This window comes from Pleuronectes platessa, chromosome 13 (assembly GCF_947347685.1).
Source record: "Pleuronectes platessa chromosome 13, fPlePla1.1, whole genome shotgun sequence".
NCBI lineage: Eukaryota > Metazoa > Chordata > Actinopteri > Pleuronectiformes > Pleuronectidae > Pleuronectes > Pleuronectes platessa.
The window spans coordinates 17,218,411-17,244,692 of record NC_070638.1 but is presented as its reverse complement, the minus strand read 5'-3'; the positions used below and the strand labels follow the sequence as shown (position 1 = coordinate 17,244,692).

At 43.3% G+C, this 26,282-nt stretch overlaps 1 protein-coding gene across 1 annotated transcript; it reads right to left on the bottom strand.

The window, feature by feature from the left end:
• Positions 1–7,469: 7,469 nt before the first annotated feature.
• dnm3b (dynamin 3b) lies at positions 7,470–26,073 on the bottom strand. Its single transcript, XM_053437913.1, has 20 exons — positions 25,913–26,073; positions 23,829–23,902; positions 23,468–23,617; positions 21,840–22,043; positions 20,706–20,804; positions 20,344–20,504; positions 19,857–19,999; positions 19,545–19,680; positions 18,753–18,820; positions 17,893–18,031; positions 17,626–17,712; positions 16,030–16,100; positions 15,761–15,815; positions 14,076–14,189; positions 10,352–10,461; positions 9,319–9,433; positions 8,886–9,050; positions 8,486–8,721; positions 8,161–8,334; positions 7,470–7,512 (listed from the first exon to the last, which is right to left on the bottom strand). The coding sequence occupies exons 1-20, from the start codon at positions 26,071–26,073 to the stop codon at positions 7,470–7,472; spliced, it is 2,505 nt and encodes an 834-aa protein (XP_053293888.1).
• Positions 26,074–26,282: the final 209 nt, after the last annotated feature.

The window sequence follows — 26,282 nt, the reverse complement described above, 5'->3', positions numbered from 1 at the left end:
CATTTCCGAAATAAATCAATGCAAAATGTCCCTCAGCCAATCAGGAGAAAGCAAATGAATGCCATGGCTTCATAAAAGACACCACATCATATAGTCTGTGACCCATCCAACTCGGACCGGATTTCTGTTATATTGCTGTTTCTTTCCAGGATGGCCGACCTTGTAGTGTCTGTCTGTAGATATTTGACCTCCTTAGACGTTATGTTTTCACCTATCTCTCTGTTTTGTTATCTTTCAAACGTGATGGAAGGATGGCGCCTGGGAAGATATGTTGGGATGAAGACTCTCGAGACGCCATTGGCTGAGGTTTGCACTTCACTGAGTACCATTCTAGTTTTAGAACCATTCTGTAACTACAGCCAGTGGCGTTTCTACATTAGTGGCACTTGGGGCACTGCCCCACCAGATCCAGCTGGCGCTGTTGTGCAGAAAGCTCAATACATCTGTACTTTGTGGCAAAATATATTTTATTTTATTTTATATGCAAAATAGCGTGAATGTCTGTGTGAATAGGTTTCTTTCTGTGAGTCTCACAAAACGCACAGTAGACAATATAGAGGAGTGTTTTTATTATAAAGAATTTTAAAATATAAAGCTGTTAAATTAAGATACTAAATATCTTGGTGTGCATCACACATTAGCAATTACAGGAGCACCACACAGTCACCAGTGAGCAGGTGAAGAACATATCGTCCAGCTTGTGTCAGCGTGTTAATTGGGTATCCACGGTCGTCCCTTCTAGCTCGATCCGTTCGGTACGGCCGGCTCTCTGAGAGCAGACGAGCGTCAGCTGGCAGGAAAACAGTCGGTCTGCAGCCTGCAGGCCTTCCTCCAGCTGGCGGCTCACACGGACAAGCTGGTGATCTTCGACCTCTACCGTCCTCCCAGACGAAAGAGACCGGCCGGGCTCTCTTTCGTCTTCTCACACTCTTTGTGATTAGACAACTCCTCCGCTGCATTTGTTACATCTCTAGGTAGAAATGGTGATTCTCCTTTTGGTGGAGGACGATACTCGTGTGGTTCTTTTTCTTTTCCGTTGCTGCGTCGTTTTCCTTTTCTACATTTTTCTTATCTGAGTTCTCCTGGTGCAATGCGACCTCCTCCGTAACCTTTGCACGGGCGGCTTCATCTTTTTTATCCTTCGCCTTTTTATCCTTGGCTGCAAGTCATTTTCTCTTGGTTCTACAGGTTTAACCACAGGAGGTTCAGTCGTCTGTTCTTATTGGAGCAGCGTCGCTTCTTGGAGCCGCTTCGCCTCTGGGAGCAGCGTTGCGGCGTCGCCTCTGGGAGCAGCGTCGCAATACAAGCAGACTAATACAAGTCAACAATAAAAAGGTGTTACATAATGCTGTGCTCTCTGACGGATGAGGAGAACATTACTCTCCCCCAGGACTCAGGGTCAGTAACAGAACAACACTCCTGAGACTGAGAGGAGCAGATCATCAACCTGCTGAAAGAACAGCAGTCAAGTGAATGCTCTATAACAGCCTATAGTTTCCCAAGTGGTACTCTGCTTTTACTCTGAAGATGAAACTGACAAAAGTGAAAGTATAATAAGCAATAGCTTTAAGGTCAGAGGCAACTTATAGGAAGAAGATTCAAAATGAGATGAAAAGAAGAGAAAAAAAAGTGTGATAGAGGTTTTAGAGATAAACAAAGTAACAAAGTGATTGAATGTGGGTCCTAAATGTGTGCAGCAAAACAAGCCTCTGCTGAGTCCATAGTGTTAGATTTTAGGTTATTGGTCACAATATTTGTAAATAACCCAAAATTTGTTATTGTTAATATTGGTGAAGTGTCTTTCTGTTATTTTATTGTGAAATATTTGCTCGCTTTAAAGTTGGACAATCTCATTTCAGTTTTTGTGTTACATGCTTTTATTTTATAAGGTACGGTCCGGTAGAGACTTCACAAAGAGAACGTTTTATGTTTTTAGCGACCCTCCAAAGAGGCCCAAGCTCCTATGGTGTTGTTATATTCTCCAGGGCCTTGATGCGGTTGTTGAGTCTCATGAACAAAGACTCTTTCTGGCTGGAGCCGTGCATCATGTTGCTGTTGTGCTCTCAGCAATTGGGGGTCTCTGGAGAGATGTCAGAGAGGGATGGTGAGGCAGGTGAGGGATGAGGCAGGTAACCACCTGATGATGTAGAGATGTCTTCTGTGAGATCCTCCATTTTCTTCTCAGTGATGACTGCAGGGCCACCAGAGGGCTCAAGTTCTGTGACAGGGTCTGGAGCAGGGTGGGACGGCTCTGTGGATGTGGTGGTAATTTGAGGTACAGTTGGTGGGTCAGGCTGATGTTCTAAATGAACGGAGGTGGTAGGAGGTAGCAGCTGGGATTTGGACAGGGGTATTTCATTCTAACTGAGAAACATCAACATCAGGCTTTTCCCTAGTTGGCTACACTGAGACATTGTCCTCTGTCGCACAGCCACAAGATACAAGATACATTTATTAATCCCACACACATGCACAGACACACTACATGAAAAATGGGGGAAATTTGTCCTCTGCTTTTGACCCATCTGGTGAACACAGCAGGACACACAGAGCAGTGGGCAGCCATGCACGGCGCCCGGAGAGCAGATGTTGGGGAAATATGGTGCCTTGCTCAGGGGCACTTAGACAGTGGGGTAGGGAGTGTCCTCTGGGCACTGGGCTTCACATAGATAGCGCTACTGAGAGGGACTGATGGCTCAGTGTAGTCTGCAGCGAACACATCCAGGCTCTTTTCTGGCCTTTGCTCCATCACCGTTTCCTCAGGAGGCGGCTGTGGCGTCTCCACAATAGGAGTCGGTTTGTTGGCAGATGAATCGGTGGCACTGGGTTTGGGGAGGCTCGACGTTGGACTGGGTGCCAGCAAAGGAGATTCAGACACAGGCTCTTTATGAGATTCTATTGTGTCCCCCTGAGGCTGAGGGGTTGCTGATGGGCTGGCTCTGCTTTCTGGCTCCTGCACTGAAGCATGTTCCTTTTTATGGAGCTGATGTACCTCTGTGTGGTGCAGCTGAGGCTCAGGGCAGGCAGTAGGGGACAGGGGTAGGTGCCAGGTGGGTGTTGTAGAAGGAATCCTTTGCTTTCTATCCGTTGTTTGTCATTTCCTCTTTTTGGACAGCAGAGCTGAACTCTGCCAAAGGAGGTATTCCTGTAAGGAACTTGTGCAAGAGCATGAAGAAGAAAATGGAGGAAGTAATACGCAGTAAATCTGATTATCTTGTCGCTAGTGATTGTCCATTTTGCTTTTCCTCTATCAAACTCCTCTTCCTCCTTTTCCAGAAGCTCTTGTTTGCTAGTTTCAGTATCAAATGTCTCTGACTCAGGGGCTCCAGTTTCAGAGATACCAGGATGTGGTAAAACAACTGCTTCTTCAGAGTCGTAGTCAGTTCATGCCTCATCAGTTAATTATATATTTTAAATATTTTCCATGTCTGCTTTAATATTTGATGTAGATTTGCTCCTCCAGGGCATGGATGTTACTCGTCTTGCACAAATCTATAGAGATGTTCACAGAAGATTGTCTTCTGCTGCTCTTTGCTGAGATTTGTTGATTCACCTTCCGCTTTAAAATAGAATCAAAGATATTCTACTGGATACAAGTCAGGGGGACACTTTTGGCCAGTTCTGACCCCAAATGATCCAAACTTATTTATTTTGGTTTCATCTGACCCAAAGAATGTGTTACCAAGATTTATCAGGGCTCTTTTCCTGATCTTTCAAAGTTCAATCTTGCCGTTTCATGCTGTTTCTTGAGTAATCGTTTTCTTCTTGGATGCCATCCACGGTGGGCGACCTCAAGAAATCGCATTCATACTTTCTGATTAGTCACTGCAACACCGATTTCTACAGATACTCTAGTGCCAAGTCAGTTTGTCACTCTGTTTATTCTGCTGTGAACCACAATGTTTATCTGTTTATGACACAAATGTACTTCCCGAACACGTTTCAAAGTAGAAGCACTACAGCATTTCACCTTCTGAATCCAGACAACCGACACACAGCTGATCTGCAGCGAGAAGACAGCCAGTGAGTCCAGAGAGTTGGGGGATCGACAGTGAAGACTGGGAGATCGACCTGTAGATCGCGATCGACGGGTTGGCGACCACTGTACTGCAGCATCTCTATATTAACCCGACCGCTCTGTGCCAACAACACAGATAACAGACATTGAAATAGTATCACTCAGTGGTTGAGTGTAAAATGACAGCTAAAGCAAAGCTGGTGAAAGTAGGCCACGCAGATCTTAGTATCATATTACATCATTTCTCCCTCCCTCCCCTCTTCTGTCTGAAGAGCAGTGGCCGGTGCGTGTTATGTTTAGTGACTTGTCCTCTAACATGATGGCTACAGCACATAATCATCCTGCATAATCTCTCCTTCCATGTGCGCGTGTGTGAGCGTGTGTGTGTGTTCTGTCAGATTCACACAGACGACCTCCAGCTCTCAACAGGGCTGAAGCAAAAGGCCTTAAATCCTGTCAACAGCTGATAAACCGGATCCATGTAACGTCAGCCCTGTGGCAGCGGATCTGTGAGTGGAGGTGGAATCTTGTGGTTACAGTCACGTGTAGAGGACTAGGCAAGGACATCAAATGACGTCATTTACAAGCTATAAGAGAATGAAGGGGCGATATCACCTAAACGCATTGATCTATAAGATATCAATCAGAATGGTTCGAATCAAAGTCTGTGTTACGCGTGTTTGCTTTCTCCATTGCACAGAGTGGTAAACGAGTGAGTCATGGTAAAGTTGGGTTCACTTTCCATATAATGCCACCAGAGGGCGCTCTTTAATCAATTCTACAACATTTCAATGAAACCAACTTATTTGTATAACACCTTTCTTTGTAAACTAACTAAAGGCCATGAGCCGATAATTATCCAAAGAATAAATATAAACGATGATAGTGAATTATCACGAAATATGTTTTAAAAGCTAAAATAACAAAACAAACATTTTTAAGAGTATAATCAATAGTAAGTCAATAGAACAGGATAAAAAAAACATACTGTGCTAAGATTAGTGTCAAATACAAAACCTTAGTTTGATGGACAGATAAATAGATAGATAGATAGATAGATAGATAGATTTCCCAAGGGAAATTTAGGTGGTGGGCCCAAGAAAACAACGATTTAGAAACAGAAAAATGTTAATGAATTAATAGTGCCATCTTCTGGCTAAAATAAAATCCAACAGAAAAAAGAAAGACATGATCATAATGTCCTCATTGCAAGAGGGTTCTCAGTTCGAATCCCAGCTCAGCTACATGGGGCCTTTCTATGTGGAGTTTAATGTTTTATTCTTGATACTGCCACTGCCTCCCAGAGTCCAAAGACATGCAGACTGGGGTTAGGTTAAGTTAGGTAAAGTGGAGATTCTAAATTGAATACTGGTGTGAATGTGAGTGTGAATGGTTGTGATACGGTGGCCATCCCTCCATGGTTAACGCCACTTCTTAGCCAATGTCCGCTGGTATTGGCTTTAACCAAACCTAATGCATGAGCGTTTGGATTCAATATCAGTTTGCTGTGATCGTGAACAAATACTACCACTTATTTGTATTGTCGTACAATAGGCAAACACAAAAGTTCCTGTGCAATTATAAGTTATTCGTGGCTGCAGCCACTATTGGGAATAGACAATGTTAGACAATGTACCCAGCATGAATGGATGAAGTTTTTTGTGTAAATTAGCAAATAGGCAAATAATTCAGAGTTTATTATTTCTCAACAGTGTATAATGTTTCCCGAACTCCACTGAGGGGTCTACACAAATTCATATACTCTCTGTAACACCCAGTTGCTAAACCAAAAAAGACTCTGCAGACAAAAATCACATTATGAGGAAGAAGTTTATTGAGGAGCGATACAGTGACACAGAAAATAACACCTGATGCCCAGTTTAACATTATGCCTTCTGCTAAACAACGCCATCCCACTACACCTGGAACCACTTCATTGTCTGTCTTAGCATAATTGTTTTTTCTTCATTTTTTTCCCCACTCTCCATTTAGCTTTGGCAATACAGAATTGTAATTCATGCCGGTAAGGCAGTCTAAAGAGAGAAGAGAGCATTTAAGTGAATAGAGACAGAGAACGATTAAAGCGCTGGGATCCTGGATGAGGTCTTTATAGTCCACAGGTACAGTATCTCCTTATCATTACCTATATACATCAGAACACAGTTTGGGCCCACATACACAACAACAACCTGACAGAGAAGCACTTGAACATTGACAACAGCACCTTAAGCTCTGATGCACTTGCTGACTGACTGACGGGGCTTCCATGGTTTTTGAATAGGGGGAATGAGAAGAGTAGAGAGAAGAGATTGGTAGTGTGTGATGTGCATGGAGCTGCATGGGTCAGACCTGAGAAATAGGCTAAATGGAAACACGCAATGCATGCTCTTTGTTCATCTTGTGTTTTGCCACATTAATTCGCTACTGTTTTTCTTAATTCCTTTATTTTTTCAAGTGGCAAGTTTGATCTCAGCAGTCAGCGTCTGGATCAGAGCGTAAGGCTGCATGGGTCACAAGTTGACCATTGATACAGCACAGGTGGATACCTATGACGAGGGTAGATGCATTATTGAGGCGGTTTCCATATAAGAGAATACTGAAGGTGCTCCTCAACCTTGCTAAGTGTGTATGGCTGCTACTACAACACAGGAACAACTCACAAAAGTCCAACATTAAATTTAACTGCAAGGGTTTTATGATTTGTCATTAACAGCTTTGACCATGAAAACAAATACAACTGAAACGCCAACGAACGTGCAGACAGACAGCACATGCACACGTGTCCTCACGCACTCTTATACCCACATACACAAAATGACCCACACACAAATACACACACACACACACATATACTAAGATACAACTTCTGTTCCTATGAGAACATTAAGCTGATAATTAACACTTACTGTGGGGGAGGGGGGGGGGGGGTAATATACAATAAATTAATACAATACTAAATTATACTCAGCCTACATATAGGCAAATTAGTCCCTCCCCTGTTTACATACACACTAGCACACACACTCCCATGCAATAAAAGCAGCTTATGTGCCATGCTGCATTTTGGAATGAGTAGGGCAGTACGACTGCTGAGCGTATTTTCGTGTAGAAAGCAGCTAGTGGGGTTGATGGCTGACTTGTCGAGGGGTACTCGGGGGAGGGGTGGTGGGGGTGGGGGGTGTAGAGGTCCCAGCGACTGGTGGGTAGTGGATCTGCTAAGCAAACCTGGACCACAGGCGAGCAACAAGCGCACATATACATACACCACAAGACAAGTACCATACTGTACATAGATATATGGACACCGTCACCTGGCAGGAAATCGAGGGTCAATAGGGGGTCAAGGACAGTGTCTGCACTAAGGAGAGGACAGGACAGCCGGGCCACGGCTAAGAGAGGAGGGATGAGGATGACGGAGGGAGAAGAGAGGAGAGGAACCCTCACCGCATGATTATGGTGGGGCTTGTCGTGTAGGCGACGGAGGGGGCCGCCGGCTTTGGAAGTAAAAAAAAAAGAGAGAAAAGGTTAATTTTCAGTGTTTACATGTTTTTTAATTTCAAGGTTGTGTATTCATATTATAAATCGGAAAGAAGGCTACACGACACTCTATTTCTCTTGACTGACTTTGTGGTTAGCTGTCCTCCAAACGATGTCTCCCCGTAACATTTCACCTCGAGCCTGCACGCCGCGCCTGGCTGACCCTAACACTCAAGGCCAGACCCCACATTGGATCCCTTGTTCTGTGCATGCATGGTGTTGTGTTTAGGCCTGGACGGTTGTTTTCTCTGTGTTTTTCCATTTATGGTAATTCATGGGCAACATGAATTATCACCAACACCAATTTAAATTGTTTCCTTCATTGATATTATTTTTTTCTACTTTATTCCTGTGATTGAGTCTTGGGTGGAATTTGATGCTGTAAGTGGGTATAGATAACCACCTTGTTAAATTGGAGCTGAAAAAGAAAATGCCTGCTCTCTACTTGTAACATGTCACACCATTCAACCTCAACAAAATATTGAAGCATTTATTTTCCTTCGCTTGAGCACACAACGTATCATTGTAAACATCTACCTTGGGTAAAATACCCCTACTTTCATGTAAATATCAAAAGAGCATGCTGTGTGTTGGGCTGCCTTTACCTGGGGATACTAGGAGGAGCCCTGTTTGGGCGGCTGGGAGCCTGCGGGCTGTCAGCAGTGTTATTGAAAGGCCCCAGGGGTCCTGGGCGATTTGGCGGTGGCGGGGCCCCTCGGGGAGCCGGGCGCTGGCCTGAAGACATCCTCCTGGAGGCAGTGGGACTGGATGGAGGAGACCTGGGGAGGAGAAAGGATGTAATTCAGAAAAATGTTGAGGGAGGAAGGTTAAATATTTTCAGGTATTTAAACATTTAAAAAAAGCACCATTTGGTTTTTATTTAAAATGGTCACAGCATGCATGTGCATTATCATTCAAATTTCTCTTTACCTGCGTGCACCACTTTGGTCTCCCATCCAGGATGTGTCAACAGGCGGAGGCACCGGAACAGTGATGGTGGAGGTGGAGATATCACCAATGATGGCCAGCGCCTCCTTCAGGGCCTGGTGGGTCCTCAGCACCTCGTCCCTCCTCTGGGCCTGCTCTTGAGACTCGTCCATCAGGGCATTTTGGTCCCCTGCAGAGTACAGCTGGGCCAGTAGCTCTGCATTGATGAAGTCCTTGACCTAGTGGCATCGAGGGGAAGCGCGGGATAAGAAATCATAAATGCGAAAGAAAAGGGTATTTTGAAAAGAGGATTAAACGCCATTATGATCATTTCATCAATTTGGTTGTAGTATCTTTACTTGAATACACTGAAATAAACATTTCAGTAATTTTTTTTTCTCACATTGCCGATCATGAGATGCATAATGGCCTTGGGCATGAGGTCCCGGATGCACTTGTTGACAATAGCCATGTAGGAGTCCACCAGGTTACGAATAGTTTCGACTTTACGCTCCAGTTGAGGGTCCATAGAGAAGTTATCTGCGGTGGTGGTGGTCTCACTCTCGACCTGTAGAGGGAGACAGTTTTATTAGTTTACTTACATGGACATTTGAATACACTATGAAAAATAAATGCCACGCTTGCCTTGTTAAAAACCTGCAAATTTCCCATAAAGGTCGTAAGATTTTAAAATAACATGTTGCTTTTTACAGGTCTGAGTAAGATATTAAAAGTGGTAAGGTCAGGATCACACAGAATAAGGGAACCAAAGGTAAGACACTGTGGTAAAGGCCCTGGAGAAACAGAGTGAATGGAGAATGAATGAGTCTGCTCACCGTGATCGTCTTCTCAGGATAGACTCCAGCGCGAAGCAGAGACGATTTCCAGCTCTCCACATCATCCTGAGAGTCACAGGCCAACTCCAAGGTGCGATTGTCTTTGTACACATTCCTGAACACCGTGACACGGGGGAGAATATGTAAGTGGAAGCCATCGAACTCAATCTGTACAAGAATTCTCAAGATAAACTCTGACATATATGTAAGTATTAACAGTCTATAAGGTTATGTGCCTCCCTCCGAGTGAGACATGTTGTTATTTGACCTATTTTAGGTTTTGAGCCAGGAGTTACCTAATAGGATGAAGAAACTGAATTACAATAAAACTTTTTACAAGACGTTCTGCGCCAATTACCGAAAATTCTGGCAAAACACTGATTTAAAGTGCTGTCGAGAAAATCGGCTGTTTATTTTCACTATCATTAATCCATTATTACACCATTGAGACCTGGAAGTCACTATTTCTCCATGCAGTATTCCCTTGTAAAATGTCTAGTATTTTAAAATGATATTTCACAGTTAACCCCACGAACTGCGCTGTAGGTTTTTTGGAAAATGCTTCCAGTTTGTTCATGTGTGCTCACAGACTAAATCTCTAACTCCACCGCTATCAAAAGTTTTATTACGAGTGCGAATGAGGATATGTTTTCATCTGTGTTTGGTTTATTTCCACAATGTGTGGTGGAAGGAAGCAGTATGTGTCAGGGAAGAACTCATATATGTTTGGTGCAAATCCGGATCAGGGGACAGATATTGTTAGACGTTTTTCAACATTTTCATTAATTTCTCTAATAATACAAATATAATAATTCATGGACCCTGATAACATTTTTTTTAGGGAAGTGATATTTAGGACAACGTGCAATCTGGTGCAAATCCAAATGAAAATCCAGATCTAGTGAATTACTATTGGGTCTTGGCGGAGGAATGCGCTCTACTGAGTGACCTTCTAGTTTCATTGGCAGCCAAATGAGTTGCACCTTTAACTACAACACAGGTTTGAAAAAACTGTTAGGGCCTCGCAGCTGACCTGGACTCCGTATTGAAAATGCAGAATATGTGCTTGCTGGACATGAAACTCTTCTCCACATCGCGGACCTTCAGGTTGTCCAGGGGGAGCATGTACTTCTTCTCCTTCTCCTGTGAATGAGGAAAAAACAGAAGATATAGATCATTCGCCCTTTTTATGACTCATGCAAGTCTCTCCGTTAATCATGTTGATGTGGAAACAACTGCAGCGTAGGATATCGACGAGACCAAGGTGAAATTGGGTTTGTGAAGAGGGAGAAAGAGGGTAAGAGGAGTAGGGGGGGGGGGGGCGACAGGAGTGAGGAGGAATGGGGGAGAAATAAGAGTGGGAGGTTGGGGGAGTGGGTGGAGAGGAGGGGGGGTTTAAGCAGAACCAGAGAAGGAAAAAGGGAGAAGGAGCGCACATGTGGAAGTCATTACAGTGCGGGTCAAGACACACTCGTTCCTGATGGTGCGTTTTTTTGCCGAGCTGGAAGCTAAGGGGCTTAGGAAACTCTCTGGCTGTTGTAAAGACAGGGGAAATGCAGATTAATGAAAAGCATTGAGGGTCAAGATAATGCACCCCTCTAATAAAACATTTATCATCTTGGGGTTCAGGCTCGGACAGACTCGAAGAGCGTTCTGCGATGCTTAGGCCCAAGAAACTCTTCTCCTCGTTTTCATAGTCTATCCAAGCCTCCATCTTTCTTAACTCTCTTTCTTTTTTCTTTTATCCCTCCCCCTCTATATTTTTTCAATATTTTTTCTTTCCATTCCAGAGGGGCCCACTTCCTGCCTGATTTTTCTTTTTTTTTTTGAAGACGGGGGGAGAGAGAGTGAGAGAGAGAGATTAAATGACAGCCTGGCGTTAAAACTCAACATCTGGTAGTGCTTAGCAGCACAGGGAGAAGCAGGGAAGGAGGGAGAAGTTAAAGAGACGGCGGGCGAAGGAGGAGGCGAGACCGCGGAGTGGAGAAAATGCGAAAGTGGATTTCCAAAAGATTTGCAGGAGAAAGACCACATCTGGTTTGACGGTGTGGAAAAGCGGTGGTGGATGGTCGCAGGTAAGAAATACAGCAGATGAGGATTGAAGAAGAAGACAAGACAGGAAAACTCTGCACACCCTTGAGTGTTGTATTCCCAAAGGGGTCACTAGAGTCCATATATGGTCACACAGGTCCCCTCCCTCTTCCTCTCTCTTCCTCTGCCTTACTCCCTTACTCACTCCCCCCTCCGTCTCCCTCTTTCCCTCTTTTTTGTAATATCCCCTCCCTGAACGTGCAGCCAGTCTGTCCCAGTCGTCTGAGCGAATATGCCACGTCAAGGCTGGATACTCTTCATGGCCGGCGTGACCGAAACGGACCGCGAGGGGACCCCGAGCCCAGGCATCTAGCAAAACAAACAAACAAGCCAAGAGACGTGTACCAAAAAAGATGGGGGAGAGCAGCAAACACGCGGATGAGGCGATTTCCAGATTTCCAGGGTTTTTTGGAGCGACGGGACCCTTGCTGCCAAAATGGAGAGGCGCGAAGGGAGGGCACCGACGACAGAGACGCGAGCATCTGGAATGGCAGAACAGCACACAAGGCCTGACCCTTAACTCCGGCTCCGTCCACCCAGTGTTCAGACTACCTGTTCATTGTCATACTGGTGTACAGTAGTCTGCACATTGGTTAGACTGGGCATGGACCCTCTTCTGTCAGTCTGTCACTCTCTCTGTCTCTCTGTTGACACTTCAGGTCTCCAAGATGTTTTTTTTGTGTTTTTTTTGCATCCGTTGCTTCCTCTTCACCCTCTGCTATTTTTTATCTATTTATAATCTGTATTTTATCTGTATTCATCTGTATTGTGCATTCTAACAATCACTACGTTCTTTAAGCTCCTATTTGGAATAAACTTGTGTCACAAATGTTCAACAATAACTGCAGATTTGACAAAAATGCTGTGAAAAACCAAGGCGTCAAAATCTGACTTTTGATCCAGAGTGGTAAACGATCTGAAGCCAAAACCCAGAAAAATAGCGGGCTCACATAATTTATAGCATGAATGAGTGAGTGTGCAGGCTGCTAGCCCGGTGCTCTGATGAAGATGTGGTCCACGGGAAGGGGGAGGAGCGAATGTGGCTGCAAAGCATCAAACACAGGCCAAAAGAACCAAGGGCCAATCAATCAAGTGCTGTTTGAAAATACAGTCAGACACCTCTAGTGAAGTGATTTCAGTGGGTGGCCAAGAAGGACTTGGAGGGAGGAGGACACTATGTTTACTAGATTGCTGTGGTGTCAGATAACTGCATAAAGCTGGAAGGAAACGTGTTTTGCAGATGGTGCAAGAATTAGGAAAAAAAAAAAAAAAAGTGTGTATATATGTTTGACATCTGATGCTTTACATTTGAAAGGTTAGTTTAATTTGCAGAGTTATGTTATTGTGCTGTAGGTTTGTTGAGAACGTACGAAAATGGAAATGCAACGCTTTTCTCTGTTGCATGTGGAATATTCCAGGTCTAACAGTGACTTCATGTCATGGAGTGTAATCTGGTTATGGGTTTGAAGGTTGGAAAAGAGAGTGTGTGGGGGGGGGGGGGGGGGGGGGGGGGGTTGAAGGATGGGGGTTGGGGGCATATAGATATTTAATGGAGGGGTTTCTCTGCACCGAAACATTGGCGGCCGACGTTTGGATTAAAAACTTCTGGTTTTCCTGCCAAGAATGCGAGCAGTTCCAAAGTAACTGCCAACCACACCAAGAGAGGGAGGGGGGCGCGCAACCGTGTGTGTGTGTGTGTGTGTGTGTGTGTGTGTGTGTGTGTGTTCGTCCACGCGCATGTGTGACTAGAAAAGTTCACGGAGTGTAAAACAGAAATATACAAGGCGAAGCCAGCGGAGTCTATAATTTCCTACATTACCACACTAACGTATCAAATGACAACGTGTAGCCTCGGAGCTGTGCGGCCCGTGTGCCGTCTGAGGGCTGAGTGTGCTTTCGTATATTTTGGGTGTCTGAGTGAACATTTGGGTCGTGACTGGGACTGTTCCAAATTTGCTAAGAGGAAGCAAATGCTCCATCTCCCAGTGGAAAGAGGTGGGTAGAGAAGAAAGTGCGGAAAAGACGGGAAACTGTGAGACAAAAGGAAAGATGAGTGGTAAGAAGGGGTGCATGGTAGAAATGTGGCAGCGCTCTACACGTTAGCAATCTAAGTAAATCGCTCCGGCTTGGACACGATGCATTCTTCAGCAGACTGTCGGGCCAGTCCAACCACGAGTAAAAATGTATTTGATAATCAAGAGAGAGAGAGAGCTTTGGACAAACAGCCGAGCAGCGCCGTGTGGCTGACGGAGCTGCAGTGTGTCTGCCTATCTACACTTGCTGTGCAGAATATCCTCCAACCTGTACAGCAGGCACAGACAGGCAGATAGACAGCAGCCCACCAAGGCAGCCAGCAGGACGGAACCAAACGCTCACATGCTGTCACTGCAGAGTCGTGGGCGCAGAGGAGGGGATCTCTTACAAAACCACCGTTGTTTCTCTGTATTCTAAAGTAACAATGATATATGGAAATAAAATGATGCAAATGAATCAATAAAAAAATAACTGTGAGATCTGTGTCATTTACTCAACACTGCTGTGTTAATGTGTGTTGTTGAAGTCTCAAATATTAATTCAACTAAGAACCCCAACTTCACATTTACACTTGATAATTTGATCCATTCATTGTTCATATTCAAAATCTTGATCCTAGTGACTTCACTCACCTCATCATCCTTGAACCAGGAGAGGCTCTCTGCAGTCAGCACAAACCAGTACTCCTTGGCTCCTCCCTTCATGATGCTGATGTTGTTGATGGTCAACCAGCCTTTACGGATGACCTGAAGGTGCGGGAGGGTCAGACAGTCAGAACAAAACATTACATTCAAAAGAAAACAAAGGACTGACAGAAGCTCTTTACCTGGAGAGATTCTGATTTAAAAAAAAAAAAAAAAACATAAAACAAACTCACCCATCTCTCAAACACATTTCAGATAATCTGTGCAACTCATCAATGCAGGGGATTGCAGTAAACATGTGTGCGGAGGTCAGGTTAGGTGTGTCGTTGTGTCTCTGTGACCCGCTCACGGCCTATAGCCAGCATGTGAGTCGAGTGCATTCAAGGAGCTGTGTTCACAATGCCACATGCAAAAAGCTGTGTTAGCTTGTTAAGTGACCATTGTGTTAAGTGCTTCGAGCACACAATGAAGCCTGTGTGTGAGTGTGCCTTCTGTGTTAGGTGTATTAACCCCACAAGCCCAACATAAACAGGCCTGTGGGCCCAGTGCCAGGTGATTATTAGGTTAGATAACTGTCAGTCTTGCACCGCCTCAGACTCACACAGGAGGTTACCCAAATCATTACAAAGCCTCTCTGTCACGGACACAGAGGAGAGAACTGTGGGGCTGGATCCCTGACAGCGTAATAGAGGAATTCATACTTTTAAACTTAAAACAAGCAAATTTTCCATTTGTATTTGTCTAGTTGGCAACCCCTTGTAGTCAGCAGGCCTTGGTGGGTGGAGGGGGTGTTAAGAGAGCAAATGGTTAGAGAGTAAACTCTTACAATCAGGCCTGATGCAGGAGGAGAGGAGGCCTGCAACGGGAAGGAATGTGGGGGTTTAAGACACCCTGCAGCACTGACAATGGTTTTGTTTCTAGTGCAACTTCTGCTAAAGAAAATGACGCCTCTGACCAGACGCAGCCAATGTGCCATTCTTCACCTGTCAGAGTGAAAATGCGAGGAAATGACAAGTTCTTCATTTTTTTTTTTTTTTACGCGGCGGTGCCGGAGAGCACCACACAATGGGCAGAAGTGTTACTGCAGGCACAAAACGACATATTGCAAAACCACAACCCACACAATGAGCGATACTCACCAGCAGACACCCATAAGAGGGCAGCTGAGATTCTCACTAAGGGATGGGGAAGGGATGAAATGCAAAGTTGCACCTTGATGACACAGGGGGAGGGGGGGGTGGGGGTTCAAACAAAGGGAAATGTCTCAACAATAACACCGGTGATGATGGTGGCATAAAGTAACAGAACCCAAAGTGATTATTTTACTGAAATACAAACGATACAAACCAAAGAAGGAACTGTACACGACTGGTGCCACCACTGGACGTAATACGGCATGCATGACTACAACTGAAATTAATGACACCAAATTAAAAAAAAATGGGGCTAAAATATACATATATATATATAAACACAGCTTGTGCAATGCAAAAGATAAACTGAGAAGAAAGAGAGTATATGAGCTCTCTTTCCTCTCAGCGTCTCCTTCTTTGAATTCTGTCTGCAGCAGCCGTCCTGTCATGTGTGTGTGTGTGTGTGTGTGTGTGTGTCCCTTGACCTCGTGCTCTGCTTTTTGTGTGTGACACAGAAGACGTGAAAAAATAAAAGCTCACCTGATTTCCTGCTGAACTCTGGCTCTTGTTGGCCTGACTGCTCCTCTGCTGCGCACTGGAGGAGCAGCGAAGCCGAGAGGTTAGGAGAGAGAGGACGAGAGGGAGAACAAGGTTAATGCAGACGAAGGATGGGGGGGGGGGGGGGGGGGGGGGGGGGACATGACAGGGGTACAGGAGAAACTACTGAGCATTTCTCTCCTTTAGCCGGGCGTGTTCAATAATAAATCATTCATCATCCGTGGTGCACAGCTACAGAGAGGAGTATTTACTTAGCAAAGCCAATGAAGTCCTCGTGGTTAGTGTTGATGTAAGAGAGCTGGATGTCGATTAACAGCAGAACCTGCAACAACACGCAAAATGTATCGTGAGGAAGAGTCCGACATCCGGGGGAAGTGCACTTTTTAGTTTTCATGCCGAGACTTGGATGACGAGATGGACACCACTATCATCTCTGTACGGTAGCTACAGCCAGCAGCCAATTAGCTTATTAGTATAAAGAAGCAGGTTGAACAGTTAGCTTATCCCAGTCCAGTATATAAAAGTCCATAAAAGTTGGATTTTTAATATGTGTTAAACAAACAAGGTATAAACTGTTAATGTTAATTGGTGACCTTCGGATGCACTGAGAGATAAACTGTATTAGGGTTATTTATAAAGCGCTTTTATAATCTTATTTTCTTTTGGTGACCTTTAGATGTCGCTCCATCGCTCCATCTTAGATCCTCACAGTCTTCTACTTATTACAATTTGACAGGGCATTTGAGGTTTTTGTTGGTGGAGGCCGTGTGGAGACACGTTCAGCTCCTGCTGTGTGTGTCGCTGGCACTTCACACAACTCACCAATTATGGTATTCTCCTCAGTGGCATAGATTTTTTTTTATTATTAAAGTATTTCATTTAGTTTTTTAATGTTAGGGGCTTTCTTAATTGTATTCCTTTTAGTCCTGTTTCTTATCTATTGTTAATGCTTTTACTGTTGAATGTTTTTTTTTCAATCTTATTTTCTGTATTATTTAAATTGCCTGAATTTATTTCCCTTAGTCCTTGTTTATTCATGTTAAGCACTTTTTTTTGAGAAAGTGCCGCATATATTAGTTTATTATTATCATTATTATTCATATTTATTTTATTTCATCAATGTTACTTATGTATGTTGTTATCAAATACTAGATTTGCAACTAAATGCTACTAGCCCCACCTGTGGAGGCATTGCTATAGTTATGGTATGTCAAAATGTATTTTTTCTGCTTTTGTATTTATTTCATTCTATGCAATTGTATTTTATGTCTGAATAATAAATGTCCTTAATGCTCAAAGATACATTATATATTTATATATATATATATATATATATATAGAGAGAGAGAGAGAGAGACCATATAACTTGATTGAACATCATTAATCCCACATTAAAATCCGTTATGAAGAGTAGGGTTGTAAGTATTGGTTGAAGGTGGATACCAGGTCAAATCATTCATTTATTTTTACTTCTATTGAAACTTGATGGAAGGATGGGTTTACGGAACAAGAAGGAACCCAATCACTTTGAGAACAGATTTGATTAATGGGGAAAATCCAGGATTTATAAAATAATTTTCTTTACATTGCAAGATTGGGTTTTATTTTCAACATTTTAGTGAATACAGCAGCGATCTTTATGAGTGGCTTGACCGAAGTTAAAGGCATTGGCAGAGGTGGAATTATATTATTAGATCATCTATTTCGATAATTTGTATATTGATTGTACAGATATGGATCGAAGAACTGGCCACTGAAGTTGGCGTTGTGTTCTCATGTGATTAAACTGTGGGCTACAAATCACATGGTCTTATAAACAATCGTAAATACAATCTCAGCAGCGTTACCTGGTCCTTGGCGCGGCTCTCTCTGTCTCGGATATGAGAGGTCACAATTCTCTCAGTTTCCTCGCGCAGCCTCGGGAAACATTCCAGCTGAAAACACATCAAATATCACATATCATACTCAAAACCATTCTTTCCCCCTCTTTTAATCCCTTTTAATTGCAGCTTTTTTCCATAAATCCATCTATTATCAACCGTTATCTCCTTCTTTTCATCCTCCTTCCCTTCCAGATCAAACTGACACATTCCCATATATATCCCATGACTCACCTTGTTGGAGCACTGGCGCACAGTGTTAATCAGCTCCTGTATGACCATGTCCACACACTTGACGCAGGGCTCCTTCAGCTTTATGACCTGCTTCTTCACTATGGCCTCGAACGCCATGTCGGGGGTGAAGAGTCCGGTCCTGAATCACACCAAGAGGATCAGATCAAAGTTCAACCAGTGATGAAAAGCATCGACATGTTATTTGCTGTTCTAGCAGTACTGGTTTTAGCTCCAAAAATATCAGTTGTTTTTGATCTGTCTTTGAGTTCTGTCTGGTCACAATATAAAAGCTTCATTTTTATTCATGTGATAAAATTGCTGTTATAGACGTGTTATTGTTATTGGAGTGAAGTTAAGCTAAAATGTGGTGTTTCTTTAAAACTAAGCTCCTCTCTCGCTTGGGTGGCAATTTTTTTGGTCGCCCTGGCTAACCGCTGCAGAATCAATATAGCAACACACGGAGAGGTTGAACTGAGGGTAAAAAAAGAAAGAAGGAAAGCTGATCCCCTTCCAAACCAAACTGTGTATTCTTGGGCTGTTGGCGAACCAAATTTGCAGATCTGTATTTTTATTTTGTTTTTCTGTTATGATGTTTACCACACCATATGGAAATCTCTTCTGGCCATAGGTTAAAAATAATTTGATTTACACTTGTTTAAAGACAAGAGACAGAAATTGAAGTGTGGTGATCACTGATAAAAATAATTTCAGGAAATCTGAGTCTATTCGAGAAAAACGTATGAAAAATGGTCGACGACTAGACAGGTTCTACTTTTGGCAAGAAGAGAATGTGGCTGCAGGGCTGCACAAGGAGATATGGGAAAAACAAAATCACATAATTCAGCCCTACATATCCCTACCTGATACCATGGATGTTCTTGATGGCGTAGCTGATCTCGCGTCGCATCTCTTTCTCGTCACACTCCATCTGAGGGGAACAGAGAGAACCATTTTCACTGGTGAATACAGAAAAGATGAAGTGGTATTTACCTTAAATCTGAACAATAGTATGACAGAAAGCCTGAGAAAGGCATACATGATGATTATAAAATAATGAAGGAGAAGAAAATAGTGTGAAAAGCTGTATTTGATAACAGTGAAGGTATTTCAGGATCATTCAAGTGAAAATCTGAAAAATATCAAACAATTATATGTACGAGGAGTTTGAAAGGGATTAGGAGAAACAACAGAGAAAGAAATCATGGAATAGTCTTCAAAACATGTCTTGGCAGCTCATTTAGGCTAGTATTCAGCTTTCAAGATGCATTTTTCATAAACTAGACAAAAACCATCCAAACGGAGGTGTCATTACCCTGAGTCTGAATCTCCACTCAGGATTTTGTCTCAATCTCGACAAAAGACTTATGACACAGAGTTGTAGCTGAATTGAGGACACTTAAATCCAAGAAATGAATTTAGACATGGTTGGATTGCAGTCAATAACTGGTAAATTGAAATTTGGCTACTTTAACTAAACAAATCCTCATGTTAGGAAATGTGCAGCATTGGATTCATGACCTTGTTTTGATACCCGGCCCATGACGACAGGGGGTAAAAAGCCATTTGTACTTGAAACTCGTCGAATAATTGCACCTAAGTCGATTTTTCTGCTTTGTTTACAGTGCCATCTCCTTTCATGTGCAATATTTCACCTTGACCAGTTCAAAGGGGAAACGCTCGTGGAAGATGCGGTTGATTTTTGCTCCGCCTGACAGCTCCACCGTGTCCACCTGGTCCCCTGAACCCTCGATCCTCTTATCAAAGTCCACAGAGAACTGCTGCACCATCCTGAAACACAACAACACACGAAAACAATCAAACAGACAAAGTGGGTGATCACTTCTTCACACATCTAAAATATGAAATGAACAGGAAGCAAATGAGGACCGGGGAGAAATGCACATTTCCGGTCGAACTGAATCTAATGTAAATGATCTCGCTGTGGGAAAAAGGGGGGTACTGACTGCAACAGCTGCTTGGTTTTACGAGACGGGTCATCAGGTCGGTATCCACGGTATTCCTCGGCCTCCTTGTCCAGAGCCAACAGCTGGGACTGCAGCTTGCTGCGGAAAGCTGGCAGGGTGTCCCGAATGTGGTTGGTCAGTTGCTATGGATGGAGACACAAACGCCGCAAGATAAAACAAGTTGTAACCACATACAGAGCCACCGATATGTACATAATGTAACTGTTTTTGTTTTTTTACAATGAATCAATTTCACTGTAATCTGAGAAGAAGCCTCATTCATACAAAAACAACGCAGAGTGGCCTGGCTGAGGGAAATTATAAATTATTTGGAGCTGAACTAGAAAGAGCGAGCGTGTTTTCCACCTACTTGTATCACCCACACAGACGTGCGGTGAAATGGAGGCAGTAAAGAAAAGTAGGCCGCCCCCCCCTATTAATTATGTAAAGTGCACGGGAAAGCAACGTGAAACAAATCTATGGTCACCTCATTGAGTACTCTCTGCAGGCGGGGGGTGCCCATTTTTTCAGCCATGTGCCTGTAACTCGCGTGGGACAGGAAGAACTTCCTCTCCGCGTCCATCGCTGCCTTGATGTCTTTCTTGCCATCGATGTCCTTCTGACTGCGATTCACCACTCCAATGTAACCTGGGAATCAATTAACCAGGGCACGCGGTGAGAGAAGCAACGAATGACAGAAAAAGGAGTTGAGGAGAAAAAGGGTATAAAAATAAAAAGAAAGGGGCAGGCTGACTGGATACCGTGATGTAATTGAGAATGAAATGTTGTGAAAGAGAGAGTAAAGTATAAGACTGTGTCTGGCATGGCTCACTATAGTGTAACGCACACCTCTTCGCAGCGGCAGCAGCTTGTTCTCCAGCACATCGCGGGCGTCTGTGCCCTCATCCATCAAATCCAGTTTGGTGATAACTCCAATGGTTCTCGTTCCTGGAAAAGTGGTCAAAAATGTATTTGCACACCATTGGTAATTGAATATGTTTGGGTTTTGGATATGAGACACTTGAAAATGTCATATGGAAAAATACTTAATACAACAAGTATTAAGTATTTATTTTCTGTTAGATTAAAGGGACCAAACCAAACAGTCTGACTGAAGCACTTACACTTCTCTATCCATTCTCTGATATTACATTTTTATCTAATTTGCATTGCCTTAAAGAATCCACTAGTGACTCATACCATGATTCACTTCAGTCCCGTTGGGTATTTTTCGGGGTTACTGTGAATCTGTGTCCTTATCCAACTTTGCATCCAGCTCATCTTTGAATTCTTTCCCTCTCACCCTAAGCTACATAATTCTGCTTCTGCTGCATCATCCTTGCCAAGAATCTCATGCCTTTAGCATCTTTTCTCTCTCTCTCTCCTCTATTCCACGACCTCACTCTCCTTGATGTAATTCTTCCCTCCCTCAAGGTGACTTTGCCCAAGTCATCGTCTGCTAATTCATCCTCGTCTCCTCTCCTGTGTCCTTCTTTTCAGCCTCATGTTAAAACTCTTGGCTATTAAATTAAGTTGTTTCCTTCCTCCTTCTTCACCCTCTGTCATCACTCCACTACAAAGATATATTTTTCCTTAACCTCTCACTGTCTGTCCCTTTTCTTTCACCTTTTCCAAATGTCCTTCTTATCTTCCATTTCACATTTTATCTTTTGATGCATGTTGCCCTCATCCTCCATTTTCCCCTTCTCTCAGCCCCTCGTATCTAATAATAATGCAACACTTGATCAGTCCCTGAGGGGAAATTCTGTTTCCACATTGAGAAAGGTCATCGCACAAGGTCAAACACTATGCACCATCCCTGCAGCTTATAGAGATTTGGTGTCTTCTTGAATGCAGCACAATAATGACAAGACCACCCTTCATTTTGCCTTTTTTTTTTACTTTGCTTCCTCTTTAGATGTCCCTCCCTTAGGGGCCGATTACTCTGAATACCCCTTCCTTACACCCACACCCACTCCTTACCCTGGGGGTCAACGTCCTTCGACATTTTCAGGGCATCAGAGTTGGCCAGGTCAGTGTTGGCCGGAGTGACGGCCAGGATCAGGCAGCTCTCTCTGGTGATGAACTGCATGATCATCTCCTTGATCTGCTGCTCGATGTCTACAGGCTGGTCCCCCACTGGCACCTTCGTGATCCCCGGTAGATCGATGAGAGTCAGGTTCAGCACTGCACAATCAGAGAAATGTAATTTAAAAACTGAGTTGACCTCTGTGACGTTTCGGTGACCTATTGTTGGTTATGGGGGATCTCCATCATTTCCTTTTCATTTTTTTAGCGGGGGCTAGTCCAATGTTGTTTATAACATTTACCCCAAACTTGAAAAAAGACAATCACAAAACTATTTGCCACAATTCTCAGTGAGACTTTATGTCCCAAACTATTAAAACTGTAGTTATATAAAGACAAGTCAAAAATGTAATAAAAATAAATATCCAAACATGCACCAGTTAACATTGGACCAGTATTGTTTTTTACCAGATATTTGTCCATTAAGTTTGCATATGAGCATTAACTATCAGGTTGCATGATCAAAGTAAAGTTAATTAAGTCATATCTTAGTTAATGTAGACATGTTGATGCGTAAATAGTGGTGAAAATCAAAAGCTATCAACCATGTCAAAGGGAAGTCACTAAAAAGGTTTTCTGATAAGAGTTGATCATTTATGTGATAAACAAAAGCTAATAATCATCGGAAAATATGACTCTACTTGTGTTTAAGAAATGTTTAAGTAATTTAGAATAAATGGAAAATATCAAATGATGCTAATCATACCAACATATGGTAACATTTTGTAGTTTGAGGTATTTCAAGTTTTCTCTATATAAACCATTGTTAATCATTCTTTAATTTAATGATACATCTCTGTAGCTGGTGCAACTGGCTCCAGGGACTGGAACTGGGAATCACTGGTGAACTAGACAAATCACTTTTGAATGCATATACTCTTAGCTGCTGCATCGTATTACCTATGGTCACATGTCAACAAGGATTCCCTCTCCTTGAACACCCATTTCAAGAACTTACTGTGTTCATGAAGAAAATGTGGAAAGGATGAGTTTACAATTTTGTTTCTAATTTACTGTTAACATTAAAAGGTTTTTAATGTTAACAGTCAAAGAATCTAAGAAACAGTCACATTCTCAAATGATTACTGCTGGATTTTCATAATATAATATCTGCTTTGTGTGTGAATCACAGTAGAATCTCAACCCTGATGCAGAAATACCACTTTCAGCACCACAGCCCTGACTTGACCAAATAAATATGAAAATGTCCCTCAAAGCATTTTAGGCCTTTTTATTAACTGTCAACTAAACGATCACATGTATCTCAGCATTAACATTGTATTTGAATGACCTTTCCTGTACATGCAATGAGTTGTACACCAGAAAATATAAAAACAAGCTCATACGCAAGATCATTTGAAAGAGCTAAAAATCTAAGGCCATCAGTCGAGGCCCAAAATGTATTTGAAAGGGTTATATTCAGCCATATTAACACAAAGGCTTTAAAATATCTCTCAAGCACAACCCTGTTTTTGACACTCACTGGCAGCCATTCATACACAGCAGAGTTATTGTTTTCGCACCGTGTGGGGAGTAAACCCGCAGATTGATGGGGACGGCAGATATGCCTTTGTTGCCCCCAGTGACTCGGTCCGTCTCCGCCTCGATCTCCTGGCGAACCTCATCGAAGTCTGTGAACTTCTTCCCTTTGCAGTGGAGGAACTCAGCCCATTCTGAGAGGACAAACACATCGAATGAATAACAGAGATTAGTGGTGGCTGTTCTCGGTGAATCTGAGAGGAATATGTTGGCACTGCAAGAAGGCAAAAAGAGCCTGCGAAATAAAACAATGCCATTTAAAAAAAATGGTAGCAGGGGGAGGCTGCATTTGTGTGTATGTGTCTATGCTTGCATGTGTGGGTGTGTAAATATGCGTGCACCCACCTGCAGTGGCGCTGATAAGCTGCAGAACCAGTGGCCTACGGGTGACAATACCAGATCCACGGGGTAGAAAGTCCCTGAGGAAAGAGAGCCCATCATAATGCTTTACGTCAAACCCCAGCCAATATAAACATTTATCAATCCTGACATCCTGATCCTCTTGAAGAGCAAATGTCTTATAATTATATTCTAATCAATGGCATGCCAACGTCCTCAGTGTCATTCATCTGTTTTGCTGTATGCCAGTTCAATCCACTCTGAGAGGAATAGGGGCCATTTTAAAACACAGCTTCTCCCGTAGCGTTCAGCTGCTGCTGCATCCCAGCACAATGTGACCTGATAAACAACAGGTCAAAATGAAGAGCGGCATCTTTGACAGGGAGCTCTCTCATTTAAAAAACGATGACCTCACTGTTTCCTGGGGCTTGCACACACACACAGACTCAGTGTGTGTGTGTGTGTGTGTCCATGCACACCAAGCATGCCGTCACTATTGCCTCCTCTGCTACAGGTCTGTTCAAAGAAGCCTTATTGAGACATATCGACCCTCACTGCTCCCTCAAGTGGGATGAGTAAAAGACAAGTCTGCCATTTGTCCATTCAGCACACTAGTATGCAGAGTCAGTGTTGGACAGATGGACCATTACTCAGCATTACGACTCTCAGTGACGGCTGATCAGGCCAAAATCAATGCATCCATCTGGAACCAGACATGTGTACGTCAGAAGTGCCCAAGAAATGCACTATTTGGTCCTCACAAAGCAGCTAACAAGAATCAAATGAAAACCTTCAATATTAAATGGCCTCATCTTTTAAACTACAGCAACAATTCTGTCAATCATTTAAGCCTAAATCCACCTAACCCTGATGACATCATCTAGGGTTATTATCACAGATGTTAGACAGATCCCTCCTGTGCCACAGAAACAATGTACAGCTGCTTGGTGAGCAGTAGTCTGTAGGAGGAGAAAGTTGATATTTAATATAATGTAGTGTTGTGGCGCTTCAATTTGTAACAAGTTGTTTAATTTTTTATTATATCAGAAGGTCGGTGCTTTGATCCCCGGCTCAGTCTGCATATTAAAGTGTCCTTGGCCAAGACACTGAACCCCAAAATGCCCCATCAGTGTGTGAATGGGCGACTGACAGAGCTGCACATTTAATAGAGACGAAGGATGAGTGTGTGCATTTGTGTGTGTGTGTGTCTGAAAGGGTAAACGTGAAATGAAGTGCTTTTGATGGTCATTAAAACCAGAAAAGTTCTATATAAATGCAGTCCATGTACCTTTTAACCCTATAACCCCTTTTACTGTTCAGGCCAAACAAAATGCTGCAGGAAAGTAATCACCTGTTCAGTGAATCCTGAGAAATGAAGGTCATAATTATAGTAATGCATCATTTAAAAAGGTCATCGTCCAGACGGGAAACTAATTTGCAGAAAAATGCACGACATAGAGACAGTAACACTTGCGTAGTTACCGTAGAACCTGGATAAATCTATAAATCTAAAAATCTATAGACACTAGAACTGATGCAGCCAATATAAATCCTGTTTTAAAGTTGGCATGGGTCCTTATCTGTAAAGAAAAAAGATCACCTCAAATGTAACTGCTCATAATGTATTTGTCTTAAGTGTCCAAAAACCAGGGTGAGATGAATATTCATGTGTGTTTTCAGGAGTGGGAGGTAACGCTGCTGCATGCATGATGTGGCTTTTAAAATGGCTCCATGCAGAGATGGGTCTTTGCAGTTTGCATTTACAACACAAAGTAGAAAGGATGCCTGTAAGCTGTGAAGATATTTCTAGGACTGTGAAGGAGCCTGGGTGGCAATGATTGGACTGAAATCCCTGAGGTGCTGCATGTAACCCAAATACCTCATATCTCCTCGCTTAGTAGCCACAAGAAAATGTGTTGTGCATTTGAAAATCTACACAAAACTGGAGGTCTCTGCTCATATCAAGGAGCAGCAGCAGTGAGGGGAGATGGTCTGAACTCTGCACACAGATTGGCAACTCATAGGCCTCTTATGTCACGCTCAGGGTTAACAGGAGAAGGGATTATCCTATTTCTGGTGGTCAATTTTACCTGCCGACAAAGTTCTCCAGCACGGAGCTCTTCCCCGCGCTCTGGCCGCCGACCACCGCGATCTGCGGCAGGTCCAGGTTGCAGGCCTGGCCGATGGAGCTGAAGGCATCCTGCAGCTTGTTGACCAGCGGGATCAGGTCCTCCATGCCACGGTTTCCCATGGTGCCTCTGGACGGAGGGACTCGGAATCAGCGAATGGCGAGAGAGAGAAGAGGACAGAGGAGAGAGAGAGGGGTGGGGGTGTGCGCCTCTGCTATATTAGTCCGGGATACCGCGGTGCTTGTTGATGTAGTGAAGTCATCTAGCCGCGCATTGCCCCGAGCCAAGCGAGGGTCGCACCGACTGTGGAGGCAGAGGAGAGGGAGAGGAC

What these genes read in the sequence shown, in the direction of transcription:
- dnm3b (XM_053437913.1), bottom strand. Translation starts at nt 26,073, where the DNA reads ATGGGAAACCGTGGCATGGAGGACCTGATCCCGCTGGTCAACAAGCTG. An exon ending in TGCATCTCATGATCGGCAAT is followed by an intron (nt 8,722 to 8,885) that starts GTGAGAAAAAAA and finishes CGATGCCACTAG; the next exon opens with GTCAAGGACTTCATCAATGC. An exon ending in GACCAAAGTGGTGCACGCAG is followed by an intron (nt 8,335 to 8,485) that starts GTAAAGAGAAAT and finishes TCTCCTCCCCAG; the next exon opens with GTCTCCTCCATCCAGTCCCA.